At 43.3% G+C, this 27,965-nt stretch overlaps 2 protein-coding genes and 1 pseudogene across 9 annotated transcripts in view; 1 reads left to right on the top strand and 2 right to left on the bottom strand.

The window, feature by feature from the left end:
• The window catches only part of LOC121649383, a 543,071-nt pseudogene that overhangs the window by 293,079 nt on the left and 222,027 nt on the right, over nt 1–27,965 (top strand).
• Nucleotides 3,454–14,324, bottom strand: prdm12b (PR domain containing 12b). Its single transcript, XM_042000189.1, has 6 exons — nt 13,941–14,324; nt 12,661–12,726; nt 12,412–12,536; nt 11,344–11,499; nt 8,524–8,638; nt 3,454–4,461 (listed from the first exon to the last, which is right to left on the bottom strand). The coding sequence occupies exons 1-6, from the start codon at nt 14,194–14,196 to the stop codon at nt 3,989–3,991; spliced, it is 1,191 nt and encodes a 396-aa protein (XP_041856123.1). The 5' UTR covers nt 14,197–14,324; the 3' UTR covers nt 3,454–3,988.
• The window catches only part of LOC121649372 (far upstream element-binding protein 3-like), a 47,173-nt gene continuing 43,202 nt past the window's right edge, over nt 23,995–27,965 (bottom strand). For all 8 annotated transcript variants that reach the window (XM_042000167.1, XM_042000173.1, XM_042000169.1 and 5 more), the window contains 2 exons: nt 27,710–27,807; nt 23,995–27,622 (listed from right to left, as the gene is read on the bottom strand). In XM_042000167.1, the coding sequence (XP_041856101.1) occupies nt 27,614–27,622; nt 27,710–27,807 (107 nt within the window). In that variant the 3' untranslated portion in view covers nt 23,995–27,613. The remainder of the gene's footprint in view (nt 27,623–27,709; nt 27,808–27,965) is intronic.

The raw sequence follows: 27,965 nt of genomic DNA, 5'->3' as shown, positions 1-27,965 counted from the left end.
AAGACCAAGAAAGTAGATCCTAGAACTCCAGTCCTCACTGAGACCAGGAAAGTAGATCCTTGAACTCCATTCCTCACTGAGACCAGGACAGTAGATCTTAGAACTCCAGTCCTCACTGAGACCAGGAAAGTAGATCCTAGAACTCCAGTCTTGCTGTTAGTTTACAAACACCTGAATGGTTTAGGACCAGAATCCGTTCAGGATCTTCTGGTTGGTTATGAAGCAGCCAGGTCCCTCAGGTCATCAGGGTCAGATCTACTTTCTGTTCCGTAAGCTAAACGTGGAGTGGCAGCGTTCAGCTTTTATGCTCCTCACATGTGGAACAAACTCCCAGAAACCTGCAGGTCTGCTAACTGAGCAGTTTTAAATCACGGTTAAAACTTTTCTATTTGGTTCCTTTTATCAGAAAAGCTGTTAATTCCTCACTGGAACTTTATTTCTGACTTTTTATCTATTTTATTTTAGCTTTTTTCTTTAGTTTGTTTTGTTGTTGTTTTCATTTCTTCTATTTCTTTGAAAATTAGTTTTTTTCTTGTTATTGCTTCCTGCTCCCTGCTGTGATGCTTTTAATGTTTTATGTTAATCACTTTGAATTGTTTTGTAGATGAAATGTGATGTATGAATAAACTTACCTTGTGCCTGTTTGGATTCTTGAGTTGCTGATGTAAACACTTGAGGTAACTGTGAGGTATTGTAAAAGCAAGCTGTGTAAAGACAGTGACGTATGGGAATACTTTATTAAGGCTATATAGGCTCAAATACAATGTTCTTTATAGAAGTAATAACACAGTATAGTTTATATACTGATACATGTCTCATACATATACATATAAAGTGACAGTGGAGTTATATTCTGAGCATTAATCACATCTCGTGTTTATATTCATATTATTTTTTTGACAGATTGAAGCTTATTTACATTCCAGGAGAAGAAAGTCTGATAAAGTCTCAGTCAGGTCTCATTCCTTTCAGGACAATTTCACATAGAAAAAAAAATTATAATTAAATATTAACAGGCATTTAATATCAGGTGTGAACAGGTGTGCTGGCCAGTACCACTTCTCAAGAAGCACAAACATGAGAAAGACATTAATAAAAACAACTTTAACTGCTGGCTCTGCCTTTTTTTAATAAGTAGTGAACTTCTTCATGGAAAATGGCTGAGTTTGCTGGGTGTGTAAAGCTTTCAGAGCATTTAGCCAACCTGTTAGCATGCAGACCTACAACGCGGCTCTCCGGTTAAAAAAACCAGATCATTATCACTGTTGGGGGTCATGGTGCCCTTATAATTTTTTTATCTATTAGAAGGTTTTCTTGAGCTGGCAGGACGTGTTTGAAATGTCCACTCTGTACAGAGATTTATCATGATTTTCCACATTTTACAACCTGGTTCTCTGACTGGAGGCTGTGCAGGTGACTTCCTACACTGTTCACCAAGAAGCTGAGCACAGCTTGGACGGAAGTCAACCATCGTGCACCGCAGCCTGCACCCAGCAGCTATGTATCCAACAGAATGTGCTAATGTTAGCTAGCACTAGCATTCTCTCATTGCTGCGGAGCCAGTTGGCTGACATCAATGGAAAATATGTTAATCTGCAACATGGATCCGTTATGTGTCATTTTAATCTTCTGATGAATTATAACGATGTCACTGAGTTAACTGGGTTCATCCAGTGTTGCCAGCTTAGCGACATTGTCGCTATATTTAGCGAGTTTTCAGACCCCTCTAGCAACTCTTTTTTTTTTTTTTTTTTTTTTTGAGGCTAGTGACAAATCTAGTGAGTTTTTCTTGTATTATTGGAGACTTTTGGAGACGGAGGTGAATGAAGGGAGTTTATCTTCCCAACGAGGAGCGGTGCTGTGCAGACCCTCTCATGCGAGGCTTGGTCTTCTCGCAGCAGCTGCATTCAGACGACGTTCACCTCTGTTTCATGACCAGGCTGGAAATGAAACGTAAAAGCTGCTGCTGGATCATTCTACGCTGGCTCACCGTCAGAAAGTAACGTCTATTAATGAAGAGTGTGGACCAAATATTTAAACAGTTTAAAGTGGTGTGATGTTCCAGACTCCTAATTAAAAAAAAAACAAAATACACTTAAAAACTGAACTAAAAGAAAAGAAAATATCGAGAGAATTAATTTTATATTATTATTATTTGCTGTTCTAAACATTTTAGGTTGTCTTTTCATCAATTTCTGCCTTTCCCATGACATCCCTCTCTATGGCAGCATCCATTACAACTATATGTACCAGGTTGATTATGCTAATTAGACGATGACATCATGTAGCGACTTCTAGCCAATAGCTACTATTTTTACTGAGGAGTTGGCAACAATGGATTCATCTAAGTGATCAGTTTGCTACAAAGCAACAAATAGTGACAGGATAACTGGTTCACCTTTCAACGCTTTACTGTTCTCCAAAGATCCCACAAAGTTGTTTATGCTCCAACTTCTTTTTAACATCTTAACAGTTTTTTTGCAAATGTGCAGATGAAAAAGAAACTAAATAAATCAGATAAATGGTTCTACATGTGCAAAAACATCCAAGAAAAATGAAGGTGTGTTACTCGAATTTTTTTATAATCAAATAACCATTGTTCTTCTTTACATGCACACCAAAAACGTAAAAGTTATCAGATTTCTGGAGTAGTTAAGTAATTTAACTGATCATTTGGATAGCTAAATTTGGTTATTCTAGCTATCTGTTTATAAAAAAAACTAGATAAGAAGTCTTAGATATTCCCACAATGCTTCAATGTCTTTGTGCATGTAGACCTATACATTTAGTTTTTCATTATTTTACGTCTGGCATGTGCAAAAAAAAAAAGTGGTCTTAGCATTAGCATCTAATGCCAAAACCGTGGGCTCCCACATTAGCGGCTAATGCTAAGACTGCAGAAGCCGCCGTGTTCAACAAAGAGCGGATGTATTTATTATAACAGGAAGTCATGCCACCACGTACATACTGTGAAAGATGTTTGATAACAGACTTAAAAATGTGGAGCAGGGTTTGTTTAATACCTCATTTCTGACATGGATGTTGACGTGTCAGATTATTATAGCAATCTGATTATTCCCAGTTATCAGATTTTGATGGTTCAAACGGGTTCAATCTAATAAAACATGTCAGATACAGGATCACTGCAATAACCTGACATCTCCAGAAACCATCCAGCATTAATGACACATGGCCCTGATTTAACGACCTCGTTTCCACGCATTCATACTCCACAACCACCCCGTACAATATTCTTCCTTCTGATGTCACCCCCTGGGCTTTGTTTATTCCACCATGCCAGTTTCCTCCTTCAGTGTGTATTGTCCTGCTGATAGTGTGACACATAACTGAATATCTGAAGCAGTGCTGTGTGATGAATGAGTGGAGAATCTGAACACAGTTGTGGTGAAACTGGTCCATGATGGGACGAACTAAAACCACATTCAGTGCTACGAACGAGCCGTAGATGAATGCACGTTGTCTGTCTGAAAGCCGACCTGCTAGTGGGCCAACCAGAAACTCAGTGTTTCCTCTGAAGGAGCCTCAGACTGTAGCGTCTTCCACACGTATTACAAGCGGAAACGAAGCACCAGGAGCATGCAAACCAAAGCACAACATTGTTTACATAGACACTGACAAGAACACGTGTTGTCATGCAGCTGTAACACCAATCATTACGTTTCTGCACCTCCTCCTGCAGGAGACCCTCAAACGCCTCAGTTAAAGCAGCGGGAATGCGTCTGATTGGCTGCGAGGCTGTGCTCTTCCTGGATCCCCCCCAGGTAGCTAAAAGCTTGAAATGAAGCAGTCCGAGGTGTTTCGGAGGATCTTCTGGCCATTGTTTGGATGGAAGCAGCATGGCTGTGGTCACCGCTGTGGTTTTCAGCGGGTTCTGAACACATTCCCAGTTTAAACTGTGTAAGAGCAGAAACGTTGTGTTTGGGGTTGGTTACCTAGGTTACACCAGACCTCCTTCCTGTTGGTGTTATCACAGCACCATGGTGGGTATGTGGTGGACCAGTGAGGCTGGGTGAGGCACTGCGGTCAGCTGGGGTGGGTGAGATGGGGGAGGCGAGTGCACTCCGCCTCCTCCCACCACCACCACGCCTGCCCCGGGGGCCCCGGCATCTCCGCTGGGCCGGTGCCTGGCACTCTTCTGGTGCGCGCGCAGGCCGGCCAGCTGTGAGTACGCCGACTGGCAGACGTGACACTTGTAGGGGCGCTCGCCGGTATGCAGCCGCACGTGGTTCCTCAGCGTGGACGACTGGCTGAAGCGGCGGTTGCAGAAGCGGCAGACGAACGGCTTGTCCAGCGTGTGGATGCGCATGTGTGAGCGCAGATTGCTGCGGGAGTTGAAGCCGCGGTGACAGATCACGCACCGCATGCGGCCCAGACCAGAGGAGGAGGCGGAAGAGGAGGAGGAAGAGGAGGAAGAGGAGCTTTCACAGGCATGGAAGTCATCTACAAAGAGGTTAAAGTGTGTAAAAATTACTGCCATCTAGTGGTAAAGATGGGTAAAGCACAGCAGTGAATGTATGGTGGCCATCAGCAGCCACAATTCTTCCTGATATAAAGATGTTTTCATGTGTGAGTGGATCCAGGAGCTTCAGCGATGACTGACTACAGGTAAGTACAGGTGTACTGTCTTCTTCTAAGGTGCTTTAAGGCATAACTGATCCCAAACGGAGCTCTAGCTCCTATCAGACAAAGCTTCTACTGCAGGTTTAAAGTTGTTTGTCCACTCAGAGACACCGTAGTAAAAATGATGTCAGGTGCCATGAATGTGAACCCGCAGTGAGGAGGTAGAAAAAAGTCATTACACAAACACAAAACTGTACAAACAATTGCAATTAAAAATATAACCAACGTGTCAGAGGATGAAACGCAGACGTTTCACCATGAGATGAAAATATGAGCTGATAGTCAATCTGATGGAAAAAGTTGGAACAGGTGCAACAAAAGGCTGGAAAAGTACCTGGTACAAACCAGAAACACCTGGAGGAGCATTGGACAACTAACCAGGTTACCTAGCAACAGGTCAGTAACATGACTGGTATAAAAGGAGCATTTCAGAGAGGCAGAGTCTCTCATAGAAAGATGGACAGAGGTTCACCAATCTGAGACAAACTGGATCTAAAACTGTGGAACAATTTCAGAAAAATGTTCCTCAGACTTTGAAGATCCTCCATTTACAGTGTAGAATATCATCAGAAGATTCAGAGAACCAGGAGGAATCTCTGTGTGCATGGGACAAGGCTGGATGCTGGTGATCTTCTGCATTAAAAACAGACATGATTCTCTACTGGAAACCACTGCATGGACTCAGGAAGACTTCCAGAAACCACTGTCTGTGAACACAGTTCATCCTGAAACCCACAAATGCAGGTTAAAGCTCCATCATGCAGAGAAGAAACCAGATGTGAACAGGATCCAGAACCAGCTTCTTCCGTCTTCTCTGGACCAAAGCTCATTTAAAATGGTCTGAGGCAAAGTGGAAACCTGGATGAAGATGTGAACTAGTTTGTGGAAAGCATGGACGGCGTGTCCTGCAGACTAAAGAGGAGAGGGAGCATCCAGCTTGTTATCAGTGGACAGGTGAAAAGCTGCATCTCTGATGGGATGGGGCTGCATTAGTGCCTATGGCGTGGGTAGCTTCCACATCTGTGAAGCTCCATCAATGCTGAAAAGTACATGGAGGTTTTAGAGCAACATCTGCTCCATCCAGACAACGTCTCTTTCAGGGAAGACCTTGCAGATTTCAGCAAGACGATGCTGAACCACATCCTGCATCCATCACAACAGCATGGCTTCACAGGAGAAGAGTCCGGCTGCTGAACTGGCCTGCCTGCAGTCCAGACCTTTCACCAGTACACAACATCTGGAGCATCATGGAAGCAGGAATCCAGCAACCAAGGTCCAGGACTGTAGAGGAGCTAGAATCCTGCATCAGACCAGAATGGGACAACATTTCTCTCCTAAAACTGCAGCAACTGGTCTCCTCACTTCCCAGACGTTTCCAAACATGTTAGAAGAAGAGATGCTACACCATGCTGAACACCACCCAGGAACTACTTTTTACACAATGCTGAACATCACCCTGGAACTACTTTTTACACCATGCTGAACATCACCCTGGAACTACTTTTTAGACCATGCTGAACATCACCCTGGAACTACTATTTACACCGTGCTGAACATCACCCTGGAACTACTTTTTAGACCATGCTGAACATCACCCTGGAACTACTATTTACACCGTGCTGAACATCACCCTGGAACTACTTTTTAGACCATGCTGAACATCACCCTGGAACTACTATTTACACCGTGCTGAACATCACCCTGGAACTACTTTTTAGACCATGCTGAACATCACCCTGGAACTACTTTTTACACTGTGCCGAACATCACCCTGGAACTACTTTTTAGACCATGCTGAACATCACCCTGGAACTACTTTTTACACCGTGCTGAACATCACCCTGGAACTACTTTTTAGACCATGCTGAACATCACCCTGGAACTACTATTTACACCGTGCTGAACATCACCCTGGAACTACTTTTTAAACCATGCTGAACATCACCCTGGAACTACTATTTACACCGTGCTGAACATCACCCTGGAACTACTTTTTAGACCATGCTGAACATCACCCTGGAACTACTATTTACACCGTGCTGAACATCACCCTGGAACTACTTTTTAGACCATGGTGAACATCACCCTGGAACTACTTTTTACACTGTGCCGAACATCACCCTGGAACTACTTTTTTAGACCATGCTGAACATCACCCTGGAACTACTATTTACACCGTGCTGAACATCACCCTGGAACTACTTTTTAGACCGTGCTGAACATCACCCTGGAACTACTTTTTACACCGTGCTGAACATCACCCTGGAACTACTTTTTACACCGTGCTGAACATCACCCTGGAACTACTTTTTAGACCATGCTGAACATCACCCTGGAACTACTTTTTACACTGTGCCTAACATCACCCTGGAACTACTTTTTACACTATGCTGAACATCACCCTGGAACTACTTTTTACACTGTGCCTAACATCACCCTGGAACTACTTTTTAGACCATGCTGAACATCACCCTGGAACTACTTTTTACACCGTGCTGAACATCACCCTGGAACTACTTTTTAGACCATGCTGAACATCACCCTGGAACTACTTTTTACACCGTGCTGAACATCACCCTGGAACTACTTTTTACACCGTGCTGAACATCACCCTGGAACTACTTTTTAGACCATGCTGAACATCACCCTGGAACTACTTTTTACACTGTGCCTAACATCACCCTGGAACTACTTTTTAGACCATGCTGAACATCACCCTGGAACTACTTTTTACACCGTGCTGAACATCACCCTGGAACTACTTTTTAGACCATGCTGAACATCACCCTGGAACTACTTTTTACACCGTGCTGAACATCACCCTGGAACTACTTTTTACACCGTGCTGAACATCACCCTGGAACTACTTTTTAGACCATGCTGAACATCACCCTGGAACTACTTTTTACACTGTGCCTAACATCACCCTGGAACTACTTTTTAGACCATGCTGAACATCACCCTGGAACTACTGTTTACACTGTGCCAAACATCACCCTGGAACTACTTTTTACACCGTGCCGAACATCACCCTGGAACTACTTTTTACACCGTGCTGAACATCACCCTGGAACTACTTTTTACACCGTGCCGAACATCACCCTGGAACTACTTTTTACACCGTGCTGAACATCGCCCTGGAACTACTTTTTAGACCATGCCGAACATCACCCTGGAACTACTTTTTCCACTGTGCCGAACATCACCCTAGAACTACTTTTTCCAGACATGTTGCTGCACCAGATTCACTATCAGCTCATATTTTCCATCTCATGGTGAAACGTCGTTTTCATCCTCTGGAATGTTGGTGAGCTGCTACTGGGAGTAAAATATGACCTGATGAGGTTTATAGATTAGGGATAATGTTTTTATTTACTAACTTTTGTTGGAATTGAGGTTAAATTTCCCACCTAAAATACTTCGTATTGGTTTGTCAGTCAAACACGCAGCAGCATCAGTCTGGACCACATTGTTCTGTCTTCATGTGTGAGTGGGAATAAAAACCAGAGCCAGAAGTGTGGACTTCATCCAGCTCATCCAACGGATCATCAGAAACAACGGATCATCAGAAACAAAGACATCCTTCTACTCTCCATGACGGCGTAGAGATGCTCGTTCTACCCAGTAACAGCAGAAACATGCAGCAGGTCCAGGACTGGAGTCCTGCAGCTCGGTTTTACAGCTTCTGTCATTTAAAAATGGATTTCCACATTTCTCGTTTTCACTGTGGTTCTGTTTTTGTTGTTAACGTCACTTTGATTTAATCTCCAACAGAAGCTGAAGTACGAAAAAGTTTCACCGGTTATGTCCCATTCATCAGTAATGTTTGTGTTTAAATCTGGGGATGGAGAAACACACGGATCAATAATCATTCAGCGTTACCGGTTTTGGTCTTCTTGCTCTGCTCATCGTCTCCTCCAGGAATTCCAGGAATTCCGAGGAAGGTGTTGTGGGAGTTTCCGTACCACACCAGCAGCTCCTGGTCCGGCGGGATAGTCTGCACAGAGAGACGTTTCCTTTCATTTCCTACATGAAGATCATCTTTCCTGCTTTTCATCTAGAATGAAGCCGCTTGGTGGAGCACAAATAAAGCTTTTCCTGCAGAATAATCCCGATGTCGTGGTTAAAAGTCAGATTTAAAATAAAAAGAAAAATTTCATGTTTCATCAAACAAACATTTTTAATTTCCTTTGTTTTTCTATAATAAAACTCATGTCTGTTGTGTTAGATTTACTGAAAATGTTACTTTTACAGTTCAATTATATCATTTTTTTTTTGTCACGGATCTGCAGTTTGTAATCTTAATTCCTTATATTTTATATTCTTCAGACTATTATTCTATTATTATTTATGGAGCTTTTTGCTTTTAGCTCTTTTTTCCTTGCAGTTGCTTTTTAAGATATTTTGCTTCTTTATCAGCATTTAATTTAATTTAATTCCATTTATTTCTTTATTTAGCTTGTTGTATTTTCCAATAAGTGACATTTTAATGTAAAATTAAATATTTGCATAAGAAACTATTATTACTTCTACTGTGAATCAAATGGGACCTCTGCATGAAAATGTTGGAAATAATCAATAATCACCTGATCGAGTCAAATGTAACAGCAACATGGTGAGTTTTCGGTCTGCGAGCGTTGAGGTTTTTTTCAGTGTTCCTGCCAGCAGAGGGCGCCGCTGACCAACATGTCACCCTTTTTCACCAGTTTACACACTAAAATGAACATTTTCACACAATTAACTCATCTTTACACACAAGGAACTGAACTCCTGTCCAGATCTGCGCAACAATAAGCTCAGACGGAGCTTCACACCTCAGACAGGTAGAGGTGAGGGCTGTCCTTCCTCCTCATTCCAAAGCCATGGCTGGCCAATGAACACGCTGGATAGCCACATCCACCAGGTGTGGAGATACACGCACTTTACTGAAAACATTGCAGTCGGGTAGGTCTAAGCCAGCAGGTGAGTTCACCTGTCTCCAACCAAAATGAAAGAACTTAGAAGAAGAAGAGTGAGAATGAGAACAGGAGCTCAAAGAGGAGAAGAAGGTATGAGGAAAGAAGGATGTAAAGGAGGTAGAGGAGGAGATAGAGGAGGTAGAGCCTGGCTGAACCTTGCTGACACCCAGCAGACTGAGGTTATGTCCACATTATGTTCAGATGTAAAAACGGTGGTGAAAACTAGTAGAAAGGCTTCAACATCCCCACAACACCGCTGTAGTACATACTACAGGCTGTGGGGGCGCTAAAGAGTAACACTCCAAAGCTAGAGCTAAGCAACGCATGCACAGATAAAAGCTCACTGCATGTGCAGGAAGTTCACGTTGGAAGCAGAGAAGAGAAGATAGCTGAGGATTCACTGACTAATAAAGAAGTTGAGCTTCTTCTTAAAAAATGTTTGGCTATAAAACATAAAAACTTGAGGAAGGGTGGATTTAAGGGAAGGGTGGATTTAAGGGAAGGGTGGATTTGAGGAAGGGTGGATTGGGAGTCGGCACGTGTTCATCACATTGACGTCTTATGTGCGGCTTCGCTGTTCACACAGTACCGCAGACTGTGGAGGACTCAAACCGATCCACTCTGGTACCTGCTTCAGACATGGTCGGTTTCATGGAGGCTGATTCCTGCTTCGTGGGGATGAAACGGTGGTTTGCTGAAATACTTTAGTGTTTTTCCTGCAAACCGGGGTCGTGGGGTCGGGTCCTGGGTAAAGGGCTGAACCTGTAGAGGATTCACGCTTCACTAAACAACGCAGCAGGTTTTTAGACATGCTGGTTTTTTCCTGTTGATCAATAATCAAACAGCACAGGAAGGTTTAGAAGGATTTCAGTGAAAGTTAAAATAGAAACGACGAGGTCCATTTTCTAATCAGTTTTCTTTTTCTTCTTGTTTCTCTCGGTTCTATTTTAATGAATTAAACTGAGTTATTATTGAAGAATAAAAGGTCCTCTTGCTGCTCTCCAGACCTCCTGCTGGGAGGAAACCGGTTCTCAGATAGGAAGACAGGTCCTGGTCTCTGTACTGACCTCAGACCCCCTCCAGCAGAGTTCTGGTGTCTGGACGACGTGTTCTCCACATACACCACCGCTATAACGATGATGATGATGAAGGCTTTATAATGACTGCTGGTGTCATGTGACTGCTCTCCGGTTCCTGCTCATGTATTTAAAACCAGTTATCAAGAGAGGTCGGTCTGACATTATTTTAACCAAAACCACGTCCACGCCACGTTCCTGCTGCGTTCAGGGACATCAGTTCATCTCAGCGAGGTGAACCTGAACCCTAACCCACCAAACTCTGACTTGTTTGTGTGTGAAGAGAAGCTGCAGGATGTTTTTCTCTAAAAACAAAGATCGCCTTCAATCCTTCTTATTATAAGAAAAAAATCATTTAAAAAACATTAAGGTTTGAGTTTTATAAAGAAATGATTTATTTGTGACTTTAGATAGACTTCTAAAGAAGAGTAAACACAAAAACAACAGATTTATGTCCAAATTTTTGTCACTATGTTCCATTTCCTCTGGTCTGATGAGAAAGTCAGAAGCTGGAAATGACTCAGCTGTGGAGTTTAACACAGAAGTCGCCTCAGACGAACGATGTAGGTCATCCAGCAGATCTATGATCAGATCACATCCGGATGAAAACAGAATTTCAGCAGATGTTTGGACAGTGGTGTATGAGAGATGCTGATGCCTTCACTGACCTCCACAGCCTTGTAGAAGATGCTGCTACCGATCTGGACCACCTCCAGGTTCTGCTCCTGCTCGTTCCTGGCACACTTGATGTAGGTCATCCAGCTCCTCTGGTCCTCCTGACTCGCATCTATGAAATACCTGACTGTCCCATCCTCATTGAACACCTGACGAGATGAAACATTTGCATCATACATTCAGAGTTGAACTGTTGTTTTTTTAAACAGATGAGTACGAAATGAGCTGAATAACAAGCTCAGAAAGTTTTAACTTGATCATCTGAGTCATATAACAGTTGGTTGATCAGTTAGCATGATAGCTAGCTAGCATAAATTTAGATGGTTTCAGAAAATTAGGTAACAATTTTAGCTAGCATTTAGCATGTTACTGAGGAGAAATCCAAAGGGAAAGCTAAGCAGCTTGTTAAAGTTGTCTGCTAGTAATCACTGATCCACTAAGTTATGTTAGTTAGACAACAGTTGGCCGGTTAGTTATGACAACAAAAAACGAGCTTGTACTGAAAATGAGTTGAAGCTGGCTAACAGGATCTGGGAGTTAGCATCGTGTCCGTTGAAGCCAGTTGCTAACAAGAGGAGCTAACACCTAAACCACAGCAGCTAGCTGAGACATAGCCACTCTGCAGGTTAGCGAGTTGGCATCGTGTTGGTTGGAGGCAGGTTGTTGGACTGCCAATGTCAGAATGAAAAATGATCATTAACCCTGTGGTGGTATTGGAAAAATAATCCGTTTCCTTTCACTCGGCTAATGTTAATCAATCAACCAGAACAAACATGGAGACCCTGAAGAAACAGGAGCTTAAACCAAGTTTCACAGGTGGAGGTTGCTTTGAGGGTCATTTTCTGGAAATCCTTTTAAAGTGTTGACTCTAATCTTGTATCAGGTTTGCAGGAGAAAAAAACACCTTAAACTGGAGAACTTTAGCAGAGTTAGGTGGACCAGGACCAGGACCAGGACCAGCAGATGAAACTTCATGGACTACTCCAGTACCTGGCTCATTGTTTGGTGGACCTGCTGAAGGAAACCACTGTGTCTGTGAATGTGACTTGAAGCTGCCTCACCTCCCACATCAGGTTGTTGTTCTTGTACAGGTCGATGTGTTCAGGTGAGACCAGGCGTCCGGTGAACGGTCCCATCTCGGTCCCTGCTTTGATCCAGGTTTTAGAGAAAATACCCAGACCTTCTCCTGCAGAACAGACATCCGTCATCCATTTGTTGCATCACCACGACCAATACGTTTATATTTGCTTTTCCGGGAATAAAAAGAGACAGAAATGATTAAATGTTGGATTAAAAGCAGGAGTGTTTACCTGGGACTGAACTCTGAGCGATGATCACCTCACTGGGTAAAACCAGACTGGATAGCTTCTGCACCTCTGAACACAAACAACATTTATTTCATTAAAACCACCGCTGCTCCACATTTAACCTGATCCATGTACATATCAGCACAAAGTTCCCATGAGGAGGGAAAGCAGCATGAAGCCGAGCAGCTCCGAGGTGAAGCGCTTTTCTGTCCTTCAGCAGCCACGTTCACCCATCAGAGGTCCAAGCTTTCACCTAGAAAGCAGGAACGTCCAGGACATTTTCCATTTAGGAAAAGGGGGGAGGTATTCGGGATAAAGTTAATGACAGAAAATCTGGAGAAAGAGAAAACTTAAGCGCAGCCTGAAAATGAAAGAGTCCTCTTCAGCGACGCAGCCAGTTTCACGCTCAGCTGGAAGCGTGAAAGTGGCTGCGACGTAAAGCAGAAAAGAGATTTAACATGCTGGAAGATTACCCGAGTTAAAAAAAGAATACAATAATCAAAAGAAAGAATAGAGAAACGCATAAATGCCACGAGCAGAAACAGAGAATCCAGTTCAGGCCGCGGAAATTCCTGCAGGAGAAACAGAAAAGCAAATAATTCTGTAGAAATTCACCGCGATGATCAGGAACCCTGAACCCAGCTTTAACAGCTGCTCTGGAATTATTTCTAACGAATTTTACCAAAACAGAAACGAACTTCAAATCAAAACGACATAAAAAAATAAAAACCAATGAAGCATTAAAGAGAGCGGCGGGCCGCGCGCGGCATCGCAGCCGCGTCATTAATCATTAGTTTAAGATTTTAAGCTGATTACGGGTGTAGTTGTTAGAATTATCTATGAAATTATGGTGGTGCTGAATCAACGAAAAAAAATCCCAGATTAAGAAAAAGATGTTTTTTCCCCGAAAAAATAATTTTATATTTGGAGAGGTTTCTAATTCAGAGGAGAAAAAAACGATTTACATCATCTGCACAATCAATCAATAAAAAACTAATCTAAACCTTTGAAAACTTCTAACTTAATTAGCTACAAGAAGTTCGACATTTAAAATGTGACCTGATCAATAACTTAGCTTAAATTTACATTTTGACCAAGACATAATTAGATTTTTACAATAGTTATTAATTCGTGTTTAAACTGATTTATTTAGTATTTTAAAATGATTTAAAGTACAAAATCCCAACTAAAAACAAACCTCAGATGCATCTCTGTCCGCTAAATCATTCTGTTTTTATCTGTTATTGATCAGGTGAAGACCAGATCCCGGAGCGGCCACTGACCTCCGGAGAAGGACTGCGCCAGCACCTCTGCGGTGAAGGCGGTCTTCGGGCTCGCGCTCGGGCCGGTGCGCTCCTCGTGCTGCAGGTGATGCTGCTGGTGGTGCTGCGGCTGCTGCTCGCCCAGCACGTGCCTCCAGCGGCCGTAGAGAAAGCTGTGCAGGATGTCCGACGTGATGATGTCCGCGAGGGAGAGCGGCTGCTGCGACTTGAAGCCCGGCTTCAGACCCAGCGAGGAGCCGGGCAGCACGGAGCCCATGGCGGAGGAGCCGGAGGCCGCTGCGGTGGGGCGGGGTCGGTGTCAGAGGAAGGGTCCAGACGAAAACTCCACTAGTTTTTATTATTACTATTATTAATATTATTAAATATTATTATTATTTTAACGGGACTAAAGCGCGCGCCTCGGGTTGATTCTGCTGAGAAGTTTTAGTTGAAGTCAGAAGGTGCTAACAGGTTGTGCGGAGCCGCAGTGAACGTGCGCAGGGAGTGTGGGGGGGTCTATATACCGGAGCTGCCTCTTCTCACGTTTCTGTGGAGGGGGAGGCGGGTCCTCCACGCGCTGTTATTGGCTCCGTTTAGAGCTCCATTAGAGACAGAAAACCAGGCTGATCCCGGATCAGCAGTTAGAGATCAACCAGGGAGGAAAGTCCAGTAAAAGCTGCTTCCAGCTCAGATCTGATGGACAGCGGAAGGACTTCCGGCCGGAAAGACACCAAAAAAAAACACACAAAGTTAGACTTTAAATGTCAGACTGATGTTCAGGAAAGCGCTTCAGGTTCTGGATCTGATCATATTCAGGCCAGATGAGCCGGGTTCTCCAGCAGGACCCAGCAACAGAAGCCGTTTCTCCACCTGACCACACAAAGCCCAGCTCATCACACGGTGGTGGCAGCATCATGATATGGAGGGTTTCCACAGCACGAGTGGGCCTGAGGCTGAAACTAACAACCAGACGGAGGCTCAGACCATCAGACCCAGTCTGACAGAGATGTGAAGGGGAGGCAAGTCGCGCATGTCTGAGGTAGAACGTCAGTAAACTGATGAGAAACAGGAACGTGTTGAGTTCTTCAGTCTGCAGGAAGTAAAAGGTGAAGTTCGAAAGTCCCTGAACCTTTTCATTAATGAAACACGTCTGAGAACCAGATGATTCGTCCCTAAAACATCCTGTTTATCAGGAGACACCCGGACTCGGCCTAAAAGGTTCAGGGAAATCCAGGTCGACCTGAACCCCTCCACTGCCACAGCTCCACCAGACCTGGCTGAACCACGTGGACCAAAGTGTGGCCTGTTCGCCAGGGTGGAAACATGTTTATTCGCGTTTCATGTTCTGATGTTTCTTTTCGGATCCCAAAATACACCGGACCAAAATTTCCAAGTGGATGCAGCTCAGTCAAATCCTAACAGACCCCTGTGCTGTTTTCTTTTGGGGGGGGGGGGGGGGGGGGGGTCAGGGACATCATGCTTTAAACATGTTTAACTCTGAACTGTCCGCCTTACTGTGTTTTTAAAAAATATGTTTCAGGTCTAAAATAAAAAAGATTAATATTAACAAAATAAACTAAACTGAAAAGATCAAATATTTCTGGTTCCTCCTGTAAATAAAGTTAAAATGTTTTATGTTACAGAGACGCGGAGCAGCGGAATGTGAGGAGCAGATTACCAAGACAACCGCCGCGCTCTTCATCCTCCTCCTCCTCCTCCTCCTCCTGTCGTCTCTCAACAGGATTATTATTCTCTCCTTCACTCTGATCTGTATTTATGAGCTTTTAAACATTTCTTGTTCGCCCTCCCCTCAGCGCGCGCTCACACCACGGCTGCTTTTCAGCCGGTTGAAACTGCAAACATCAGAATTAACTTCATCTGATTTGACAGAAAAAATAAATAAAATAAAATAAAATGAAGTAAACTAAAAACGGTTTTAAATTGAAAAAGGTAAATATGAAAGAAAAATTAGAAATCAGAGAGAATAATTTTAAAGAGCTGAGATGGAACCGGACTGAAACCTGTTGATGTTCAGTCATAAAAGGAGAAAATGTAAATGTGGCGGCTTTAATTTCTCATCATGTTTAATGTGAAAATAAGCGGCGATGCCTTCAGGACAATATTTATTTTATATCATCAATTTATTTATTTCACCCCCCTTTTCCAGACTGTATTAAATGAAACTATCAAACACGGATCTCCCGCTGCAGACCAGGAATCCTCCTCCGGCCTCAGAAGCTGCGCGCGGCTCGCTGGGAGCTTCCCGCCGGCTCTCCGCTCTCCCTCCGCGGCTTCTCCCGCGGCCTCCCCGGAGCTCCGCTCGTAACGGATCCGCGCCAGGCTGCGCGCTTTGTCCCGAGAGACTGAGGAGAAATAAAGGAGAGAAAATCCGGGAATAATGGCAGATTTGCAAATGTTTTTTCAATTGATTTGACTCAATGAAGGCTGGATTCTTTTTTTTTCTGTCTCTTTTCTTTCTTTTGGAGGAGAGTTTGGCTGCAGCCGCCTCGCACGTGAAGCCGGGCAGGAGTGTATTAATGGAGAGGCGCGTCTGTGTTGGAGAAGGACACGCTTTAATGAGCTTTCTACAACAAAAAGCTCTCAGTGAGTGTGTCCCGGTGTCCTCTCCGCCTTTATACTCGCTCCTTGTAGCCAATAAGAAAGCACTTTAGCCCCGAAAAGACGACGGGAAGTCAGGAGGCGGAGGGAGCGGCAGGTGACTGGCACGCGTAAAGACAAGAGCACAAGAGGAGGACAGAAGTGGAGGATGAGGGAGCGCGGAGGAGACGGAGGGAGAGAAAAGAGGGATGGACAGGAGGTGAAAGGAGAGGTAAGGAGGAGGTGGTGGGAATGAGCCCAAATGGCGCACTAATATTGTTCCGCTAACGTGATTAAGCGGAGCTGCGGCCTCATTAGTATTCATGCGGGCGGACAGACGCAGCATGTGCGCCGCTAATAATCCGCCTTTAAAAAGCCTTTTAATAATCATCAGCAGACTCCGTCAGCTGCAGGAGTCCAAATCAAACCCCCCTCCTCCTCCTCGCCATCTCCATCATCGGTAAGAGATGAAGCTGTTCAAGTTTAAATGAAATTCATCAGATTTCAGCAGATTTTCAGCTCAGAAACGTTAAAGCAGCAGATTAAAACCTGGAGTTCAGGAGACCAGGAGGCAGCGGGCCCTGGAGGAGCTTAGAGGCCCCGCGAGGGAAAACAGACAAACCCAGACTTTGTGGAGCGTTTTTTATTTGCAGTGATTTTCTGCATCACCATCTTTGTGTTATTGTCTCACTTTCTGCTGATTGACTGACAGAAAACTTCGAGCCTTTAATGAGAATGAATCTCATTAAATCCGTCGTTTCAGCTCCTGCAGAAACATTTACGTGAAACAAGCAGGTTTTACAAACCAGATCTTCCTGAATTTTAAAGTTTAATTACATTTTTATCAACTTTCAACTCAATTTTATTTATACAGAACCAATTGACACTTGTCTTCTCAAGAACCAGGGAGAAACCCCTCCATCAGGACCAGAACCAGGAAGAAACCTCCATCAGGACCAGAACCAGGAAGAAACCTCCATCAGGACCAGAACCAGGAAGAAACCTCCATCAGGACCAGAACCAGGAAGAAACCTCCATCAGCACCAGAACCAGGAAGAAACCTCCATCAGCACCAGAACCAGGAAGAAACCTCCATCAGCACCAGAACCAGGAAGAAACCTCCATCAGGACCAGAACCAGGAAGAAACCTCCATCAGGACCAGAACCAGGAAGAAACCTCCATCAGGACCAGAACCAGGAAGAAAACCTTCCATCAGGACCAGAACCAGGAAGAAAACCCTCCATCAGGACCAGAACCAGGAAGAAACCTCCATCAGGACCAGAACCAGGAAGAAACCTCCATCAGCACCAGAACCAGGAAGAAACCTCCATCAGCACCAGAACCAGGAAGAAACCTCCATCAGGACCAGAACCAGGAAGAAACCTCCATCAGGACCAGAACCAGGAAGAAACCTCCATCAGGACCAGAACCAGGAAGAAACCTCCATCAGGACCAGAACCAGGAAGAAAACCCTCCATCAGGACCAGAACCAGGAAGAAACCTCCATCAGCACCAGAACCAGGAAGAAACCTCCATCAGGACCAGAACCAGGAAGAAACCTCCATCAGGACCAGAACCAGGAAGAAACCTCCATCAGGACCAGAACCAGGAAGAAACCTCCATCAGCACCAGAACCAGGAAGAAACCTCCATCAGCACCAGAACCAGGAAGAAACCTCCATCAGCACCAGAACCAGGAAGAAACCTCCATCAGCACCAGAACCAGGAAGAAACCTCCATCAGGACCAGAACCAGGAAGAAAACCCTCCATCAGGACCAGAACCAGGAAGAAACCTCCATCAGCACCAGAACCAGGAAGAAACCTCCATCAGGACCAGAACCAGGAAGAAACCTCCATCAGGACCAGAACCAGGAAGAAACCTCCATCAGGACCAGAACCAGGAAGAAACCTCCATCAGCACCAGAACCAGGAAGAAACCTCCATCAGCACCAGAACCAGGAAGAAACCTCCATCAGCACCAGAACCAGGAAGAAACCTCCATCAGCACCAGAACCAGGAAGAAACCTCCATCAGGACCAGAACCAGGAAGAAACCTCCATCAGGACCAGAACCAGGAAGAAACCTCCATCAGCACCAGAACCAGGAAGAAACCTCCATCAGGACCAGAACCAGGAAGAAACCTCCATCAGGACCAGAACCAGGAAGAAAACCTTCCATCAGGACCAGAACCAGGAAGAAAACCTTCCATCAGGACCAGAACCAGGAAGAAAACCCTCCATCAGCACCAGAACCAGGAAGAAACCTCCATCAGCACCAGAACCAGGAAGAAACCTCCATCAGGACCAGAACCAGGAAGAAAACCCTCCATCAGGACCAGAACCAGGAAGGAAACTCTCAATCAGGACCAGAACCAGGTAGGAAAACCTCTATCAGGACCTAGCCCTGCTTCCTGAAGCTGAACTGGGAATTGGTTCCACAGAGAGGGTCTGATAGCTGAAGTTTCTGCCTCCCGTTCTACTAGTAGAACCTCCAGGAACCAGTAAACCTGAGTCTGAGAGTAAAGCTCTGATGGAAAAATTTGGAACTCTGGGATCTTTAAGATCCAGTGGATCTGGGTCACTAAGAGTTTTAAATATGAGGGAAAAAATATAATTTCTGTTCTGGCTTTAACAGAAAGTCGATGAAGAGAAGATGAAACTGGAGAAATCTCTGATGATGATCCTCATCAGAACCCTCGCTGCAGCATCCTGGATCAGATGGAGACTTTTCAGATCAGCAATCAGGAGTTACAGCCGTCTCGTCTGGGAGGAGCAGTTTTCCTGCATCAGACAAGATGTGTTAGATGGAAACTCACCTGACTTTGAGTTTAAGCGAAGAGTTGGCTTGTTTGAGAAATGCTGAATGCCTCTTACAGCAGATCATTAATGAGCTGGGAGCCACGTGTCAGCTGTCCAGAAACGTCTGCTTGATTGAGTCAGGCAGATAGTTTATGGCTACTGCTGGTCCCTGAGCTGCAGGGAAATGTTTGGCCTCTGTCCAGATCACCATTACTTTAATGTTTAATCAGGTCTACAGTTCATCTGTACTTACCGAGCTCCTTCCTGTACTTTACAACCACTGAGCTGCACCACAGCACACACTCACGCTTGTCCTTGTGTGTCTGTGGGGACTGTCAGTAGCATCATGCATTATGAGGCACCGGGTCCCTGAACAGAACCTGAAACCACTGCCAACCTTTACCATCTAGAACATGGGAGTTAAAACCGTTTTAGTGTAGAAGCCACATACAGTTTGGGTTTAATGAATTATGTTTTCAGAAAACATTACAAACACCCTGAAATTTCTGGAGAAAAACAAGTTTGAACAATGTTTTGGCTCATTTTTATCATTTATAGAATTCAGTTATTGTACTTATTTACATGTCCACATGTGTGTAATAATCCTGATCATCACCATAAATTGAAGTCAGATTTATTAGCTAAGAAAGATATAAAAGATAGAACAAGTTGTCCCCCTGCCTTGAAAATGTTTAACATTTAAACAATAAAAATAAAAACTCACGTGGAAAATTAAGGATTATTTTATATTTTTATTTCATTAATAAATTGAAGTTAATATCTTCAATGTCATTTTCATTTTCACCAAATGCATCGCAGGAACCAGACTGGACCCTCATGCAGACCAGTTTTGGCCCTTGGACGTATGTTTAACATCCCTGGTCTAGAACATATCTGAATTTCTAGAAATTTTACAGAAAATTCTCATTTAGAATTACGTGTTTATTAAACCTTCAAATCTAAAGATGTCAGAGATGGAGACATGGAGCTGGTGTGGTTGTCTATGTTTGGGAATCTGTGCTTGGGGCCCAAACAGGGGCCTCTTGGCTCATGATCCATGAAACAGAAGCTGTAGAAGAGGAGCTGCAGGCCTTCATCACTACCCTGAGGTCAGCTGTGTGATTACAGTAATGTCTTAATGAGGATGACATCACAGTCAGCCGGCCATCTGTCTGCACTCTGGGAGCATGAATAAATGATAAATCCCACTTTTCATGTCAGAACACAGGGAGCTGCTGTGATGGCAGCTCTGATCACTGACCCGCAATCAGTCGGTCTGTGGCGCTGAACCCTAAACCCAACTCTAATCTGGACCTGAGATCAAGTCCAAAGCCCTCTCAAATCGGTGGAGACCTCTTACCACTCTAAACGAGCCCAATCTGCAGTTCCTTTCTTGGCCCGACACATCTGTGTGGTCGGTGACCTGGCTGAAACGCCTTGTTTACTAAAAGTAAAAGAAGGAATACAGTACCTCTGTCTTTTAAGCCCACAAGTTGGAAATGGGCCATCGTGAGATGTAATTTCACCAGTTAGTTCCACCACAACTGGTTTGTATGAGTTTACAACTGGGTAGGGACAGGAGGGACAGCTACTGAATTGTCTCGTGATTTTCCTTCACACGAACAGCTGAGAGATCCATGTTCACTATCTGCAACAGCACTGCTACTAGACCCACCTTTTATCCTGTTTAAATTGTTCTGACTGGCTCTGTGCTTTTGTTTCTGGCTAATGTGATTGGCTGTCCACGCTGTCACTCACCCTGTTCAAAGAGCTAGCCCATCTGGCTAGAGCTAGCTAGTAGCAGAGAGCTAACTGCGGTTGTGTCTTCAGTCAGAACTTCAGGAGAAAAGAAAAGAAAGGCTTGAATTGTAAAGGGTGGGTAAACAAATAAAGCTGAACTGAATTGAACATACATTTAAATGAAAAAAATTTTGCTTTTTGTTGCATCGTTATGCAATTAAAATGTGATTAATGGAGATTAATTAATTACAAAGCCTCCACTTAATTAAATTGATGCTTTAATTGAGTCCCACTAATTTTTCTTTGCTACTAGCAAAGAGGAGGATTTTAGAGGTTTCCTTGTATGAACGTTTGTATGTAGCGTCCAAGCTGGGAGCCGAACCCCAGTTACAGACGGATTTTAATGACCAGGCTTCATCATTTCCACATTTCCACTTTAATTCAGCGTCATTCAGCTGTGTTGGGCGGCTGATCTGTGCAATAAAGGACTTTTCAATCATACATACATACATGAAAATGTCTCGTTAGACTACGGCAGATTGTTTTGGTGAATGATCCATGTTGCACATTTTAAGATGACATTCTAAGAGTTTATTTCCTGGAAATTAAATCAACCTAATTTTATTGTTTTACACCTGTTAGTTACTTTAAATAAAGAAAAAAACCTAAAAGGAAAGTTTTCTGTTTAAATCCAGCTGATCATCTCTTTTCAGCCTGGAATTGTTGACATCCTCATCAAGAAGCTTGCTTTTCAATTTTTGTTAACTTTTATTTTCTCTGCAGTTTTCCTCCATTTTTGTCTAACCAACTCTTACCATCTGAAATCCAGCTATAAGGGCTTTCTCATCGTTTTTCTGAGATTAAGTCATCATTAATCATGTCTTTTATTTCTTACTTGGTAGCTACAATAACTTAAATCATGTTATTTTACACTCAGTTAAATTATCTCACTAAGACTCTGGGATCATGTTTTACCTGTAAAACCACTTCATTCACTGCAGATGTGATCTTAATACACACTCAAACTGCTGATTCAGACCATAATCCAGTGAATTAATCAGCCAGTGCAGCTCGGTGAGATTTCCTGAAACAAGAAAAAGTATCTAGACTTTAAACCAGAGAGAAACATCTTAGAACAAGCTGTGGAAAAACTCATATCAGGTCCTAATTACCAGACAGCCTGGCTAACCTCACAGGCCACCTCTAGGACTTGGGGCAGGCGTTCGACACTGTCCCCCGGGGACCCCTGTGGGGGACTCCGGGAGTATGGAGTGCCGGACCCGTTTGTACGAGCTGTCCGTTCCTTGAACGAATGGTGCCAGAGCTTGGACCACATTGCAGGCAGAATCGTTTCCAGTGAGGGTTGGACTCCACCAAGGCTGTCCTCTGTCACGATTCTGTTCATAACTTTTATGGACAGAATTTCTAGGCGCAGCCGAGGTGTCGAGGGGATCCGGTTTGGTGGCCTCAGGATTGGGTCTCTGCTCTTTGCGGATGATGTGGTTCTGTTGGCTTCGTCGGGTCGTGATCTTCAGCTCTCGCTGGAGCGATTCGCAGCCGAGTGTGAAGCGGCTGGGATGAGAATCAGCACCTTCAAATCCGAGACCACGGTCCTCAGCCGGAAAAGGGTGGAGTGCTCTCTCCGGGTCTGCAATAGGGTCCTGCCCCAAGTGGAGGAGTTCATGTATCTCGGGGTCTTGTTCACGAGTGAGAGAAGGATGGAGCGGGAGAGCGACAGGCAGATCAGTGCGGCGTCTGCAGTGATGCAATGATGCTTCTGTAGTCTGCATCAGTCTGTCTTGGTGAATAGGGAGCTGAGCCAAAAGGCAAAGCTCTTGATCTACATTCCTACCCTCACCTATGGTCATGAGCTGTGGGTAATGACCGAAAGAACAAGATCGTGAATACAAGCGCCCGAAATGAGTTTTCTCCGCAGGGTGGCCGAGCTCTCCCTTAGAGATAGGGTGAGAAGCTCGGTGATCCGGGAGGGGCTCAGAGTAGAGTCGCTGCTCCTCCACATCGAGAGGAGCCAGATGAGGTGGCTCAGGCATCTGGTCAGGATGCCTCCTGGACGCCTCCCTGGTGAGGTGTTCCGGGCACGTCCCACCGGAAAGAGGCCACGGGGGAGACCCAGGACACACTGGATGGACTACATCTCTCGGCTGGCCTGGGAACGCCTCTGGATCCCTCCGGATGAGCTGGTGAATGTGGCCGAGGAGAGGGAAGTCTGGGTTTCCCTGCATAGGCAGCTGCCCCCGCGACCCGACTCCGGATAAGAGGAAGAAAATGGATGGATGGATGTTTTATTTTTTTTTTACTAAGGTAAAAGCATTTTCTTTCTAAATAACATAGGTACATTCTTGTGTTTCTGATCTTAGTCAGCTGGTAACTGAACAGGCTGTCGGCCAATCACAGGGAACCTGACAGAGCTAGCATTTAACGTGCAGCCTTGTGATTGTCCCAGCAGTATTAGGGGCTTAAAGGTACTGGTCTAGGCTGGTCTTGTGCTGTGGGTGAACTGGATCCCAGCTTGAAATGGCCCATGTGTCTCTTGATGTCTGCAACTTTGAAAGATAACATCCTCTACTTTTATCCACTCACTGCATGTTGGATTAGGTCTTAATGTGAATTTAAATATGTGGGAATTTTTTTTTTCTACTAAACCAAAACTTTCAGGACCTCCCAACAGAGCCTCCTTAGTTCTAGATATTTCCTCGAATTTCAGGAAATTTTAGCACTTGTAATTATTTTCCTACCCACCTACACTGACAATTATACTTGTTTTTTCTCTCATTTTAAAATAACAAACTTTTAAATGGAATCTTTTCTGAGCAATTTTGTTTAAAAGAGATATTTTATCTTCCAGTAAACAGAATTTGGACCATGCTTAAGATTTTCATAGAATTATCTAAATCTGTGTTTAGAGACGAACAAACAGTCAGAAAGAATGAGCTTGTTTATTAGCCCTCATATTAATCATCATCATCATGATCTTCCTCGGCCACCAACAGTCACGTGGATTGGGCTCATAGACAACTCTGTCAATAGAATCTAATAGAAAAATCTGTAGGTTACAGTTAGGACGTCTGTCCATTAGAAAAAGAACAGAAATAATGAAACCAAAAGCCCCCCATCTCCCGTCTTCAGGACCAGATGTCGGGAAGCTTCATGCTGAAGTGGACCGGCATAGTCACATCCGGTTCTGGGACATCAAGACGTGACTGTGATGGTACAAACAGTCCACAGCAAGTCTAGAATCAGAACCGGACACCGGACCAAGTCCACTCCAACAGATTTAATAATTCACTACAGCTCTCCTCGCCTCAGGAACCGCCACAAAAACTAGGAGCAGGACTTCAACACACTTGTGATGACAATGCTTAGCTTGTCATGGTTCTGGTCCAATTACAGATGTGTTGAAAAGCAACAAACCCTGCCAGCTTCTGAATGCGGCAGCACCCAGTTAGACGAGGAGAAGAGACAGCCTAGCAGTCTTGAGAATATTACAAACTCAGCTTGTCTTTGCAAACTGGTTAGACAACATGTAAATTAAACAATGTCATTAACAGGACAAACAAACAAAAAAAGAAAAAAAAAGAGAAAAAAAAACAAACATATTTTTGTAAATGGAGAGCACCCGCCAGAGTGGAAATTTACAAAAAACCATAGTATCTCATCAACAAACTGAATATTCATAAGATTTAAATGAACAGGAGAACTCATCATTGTTGTCATTTTTAGCATCATTATCATCAAATGTACAGTAAGCAGAACCACTGACTCAATATTTAATTCTACAGGCAGATCTCCCTCAACAAGACAAACCTCTCTGTGGTCTGACACACAACATTCGGCTAGCACACAAAGTTTAGATAACACACAACGCAGACAAACATATTACAATGCTTGGGCTGGAATTACACCCCAACAAAGATACCCAAATGTAAATATGTATGTATTTACAGGAAGATGAATAAATCTGACAAATCTCAACAAGTTAGCATCATCCGACCTTAGCACACGCACCGTACAGCTAACCCACACAATGTTTGGCTAATTCACCAGTAACGCAAGCTAACAAGAGAAAGATGGACTCACACAAAAACGCAAATTAAAGTATGAGAATTTAAAAAGGATGCATTGATAACCACAGGGCTCGAATAAACAAAGGAAAAAAAAAAAAAAAAAAAAGTATTCAAATTTAACAAATGCGCTTTAAATAAGCTAATCAGTAGATCCAAAGTTCTGCTGGGTTCATAAAAGAAAAACAGAAAATATAATTACATTTGTGCAACAACAGCAACACAACAGCTTCACATCTGAGAAGAATAATCCAGCCCAAAGATAAACACAACATAGAGCTAACACACAACTGCCAGCTAACTTTGCTATCAAACGTTAAATCCCTCTGAGCTAGATATGGTGGACCTGTGTTGGATTCACTGAAACTGACTTTTCATACAAGGTTAGCCATTGGATTAAAGCAGACTGAAGGTTGTTAAGCTAAGCTTGTGTTTTAGGCAGATCGTTAAAAAAATTGATTACATAGGAGTTTTGATGGTGTGAGTGCCATTATATAAATGCTAACACTAGATTAGATTTTGTCTTGTTGTCTCTAAGTTAGGTACATTACATCTTAATCAAAATGTTGGATATCTGTTTATTAAATTTACATTTCCTTGTTTGAATGGCTAACATGTTTTTCTTTTGTGTTTCATAATGCAAATTTGTTTCCTGTTAACAAATGAAAATTTGCAAATGCTGACTCATTATCGGATGCTAGCCCTGTGTGTAGAGCGAACAGATGACCATTAACCCCCAAAAGTGCAGTTTGTGACACTTTGCTAGTGAATCTAAATTCATTACGTCCCTGATTTGAATAATAGTGCTCACATTTAAATGCTAACACCAGCACAGTTTCTTCTGGGGGCATTTTGTTCTTGGTTTGTTTCCTTAAGAGTTAGGTTACTAATTTTGTCTGCTAATTTCGGCCATCTTAGTAATACAAAATTCACATTTGAGTTTTGGAAGGCTAACATGAATATTTTTCCACAGTGCAAGGTGAAGCTGATGAAAATTTGTAAACGAGTCTATTTGATGCTAGTAGTGTAGTGAAAGGAGAGGACCATTAATGCAAAGCTGAGCTAATGCACTTTGTTCCTGTTTGGTGATGAAAATCTGCTAATGAATTGTTTAAAGCCAGCTATGAGGTGCAAGCAGATAAAGGGCTAAAAACGTAAGAACTTTGTCAGTTTGGCTACAAGTCAAAACAGAAGATTAGTAGATTTTACTGTGTACATAATATTTAAATAGGAATATATGCTGGATGTTTTAATACGAAATTCTAACCATCAAACTGACATGAATGCTTTGTTTGTCCTCCTTCTACTGTGTGATACGTCCTAAGTGCGGCATAATGAAAACTTATGCCAACGCATTTAGCTAACATCTAAAAACCGCTTTTTTCCCTACATTCATTCACATCATATGTGTAAAACCCGTTCAAAAAACAAATACCAAGAAGCACCCAATGTCATGTTCAGCTTGCACATGACTGTTCAGCTAACAAACAAACAGCCGCTCGGCTAACACACAGCAGGGGTAACACTTTTTTGCTAACACGCTGCTAATAGAATCAATTACTTCATCATTGAGCTCAGAACAGTTTGTCCAAAAACATCACGGCGAAATAAAAATGCAGAACTGACAATAATTACGATTTCCTCTGTAAGAAAGTAGTAAATCCCCACTTTTTGCTATAAAAGTGCAGGTGAGGAAACATGTCGGCTTGAGGTTAAATTCTGTGAGGACACAAAGTGCTTGACCACAGAGAGATCTGGCTTTAGACAACGCAATATAATCGTCATTTATTCATCATTACATCATAAAACCTAAAGAGATCACTATAGAGATACATGAATAAAAACTAGCATCATCGAACAAAAATACAATAAACGCATCATTGCACCTCCAAGATGGTGACTTAACAGATAAAATTAGATTGAGAACGGACCCAGCGAGCACAGATTTAGTACAAAATAGTTTCGTCTCTGACGGTAAAACATCACATTTCCATCCAACGCTATTAAAATATATCTATGCCAAAATAAAAAATAATAACTGAGAGTCAACACACAATCTTGACGCATGCTTTAAAACATTATCATAAACAAAAATAATATCTGATTTTCTTACTCAAGACTGCTAAGCCTCACACCGTTTTTTTTTTTTGGAAAATAAAACTAGACAAAATATAGATTATACTGGATTTGTTTTGTTCAAAGCCACACGGATACATCTTTAAGTTCAAGTTTGATAAAAAAAAGGAAAACAGGTCTATGCTGTGGAGAGACCGGAGGCTAGTCCAAAAAAATCTGCCTGACAAAATGTCAACTTTATAAGGTTAAAAAACAGAAAGAAAAGAGTTTGTGATTTTCAGTTAATCCTTAGTTTTCTCTACAAAAAGGAAGGAGGAAGCGGCAGAGCGTTGCTTGGAAACCCCTGTTTGGCTGCTGTAGACGACCATCTGAGGCCATGAGCCGGTGAGGGAGGAGCCTCTAGTGGTCCTGAAGAAACAGGAAATGACATCATTGTTGAGTGTGTTTGACATGCTGCAGGTTAAGTTCAGGTGAATGTGGAGATTCCTGTCTTACCTGTATCTGGGCAGGGTTCCACAGGTAGGGCTGCTGTCTGTAGTATTCTGCTAATGCTGCAGTGTAGTCTGGCACCGAACTCTGCTGGGATGACTGACCTACAACACAAAGTTCATCACGTCAAAGGGAACATCCAACAATACCAAGCACACATTATTATTCTGACACTGAAGGCCTATTTCTGCTCCCTTACGTACGTAAACAGCGACACATGTTTCAAATGTTGTTGTCCTCATGCTTCCATGCATATTTTGAG

The sequence above is a fragment of the Melanotaenia boesemani genome, chromosome 11, assembly GCF_017639745.1.
Source record: "Melanotaenia boesemani isolate fMelBoe1 chromosome 11, fMelBoe1.pri, whole genome shotgun sequence".
NCBI classification, from domain to species: domain Eukaryota; kingdom Metazoa; phylum Chordata; class Actinopteri; order Atheriniformes; family Melanotaeniidae; genus Melanotaenia; species Melanotaenia boesemani.
This window is presented reverse-complemented; position numbering and strand designations above follow the sequence as displayed.

What these genes read in the sequence shown, in the direction of transcription:
- prdm12b (XM_042000189.1), bottom strand. Translation starts at nt 14,196, where the DNA reads ATGGGCTCCGTGCTGCCCGGCTCCTCGCTGGGTCTGAAGCCGGGCTTC. An exon ending in ACAACAACCTGATGTGGGAG is followed by an intron (nt 11,500 to 12,411) that starts GTGAGGCAGCTT and finishes TCATCTCGTCAG; the next exon opens with GTGTTCAATGAGGATGGGAC. An exon ending in GAGCAAGAAGACCAAAACCG is followed by an intron (nt 4,462 to 8,523) that starts GTAACGCTGAAT and finishes ACCTCTTTGTAG; the next exon opens with ATGACTTCCATGCCTGTGAA.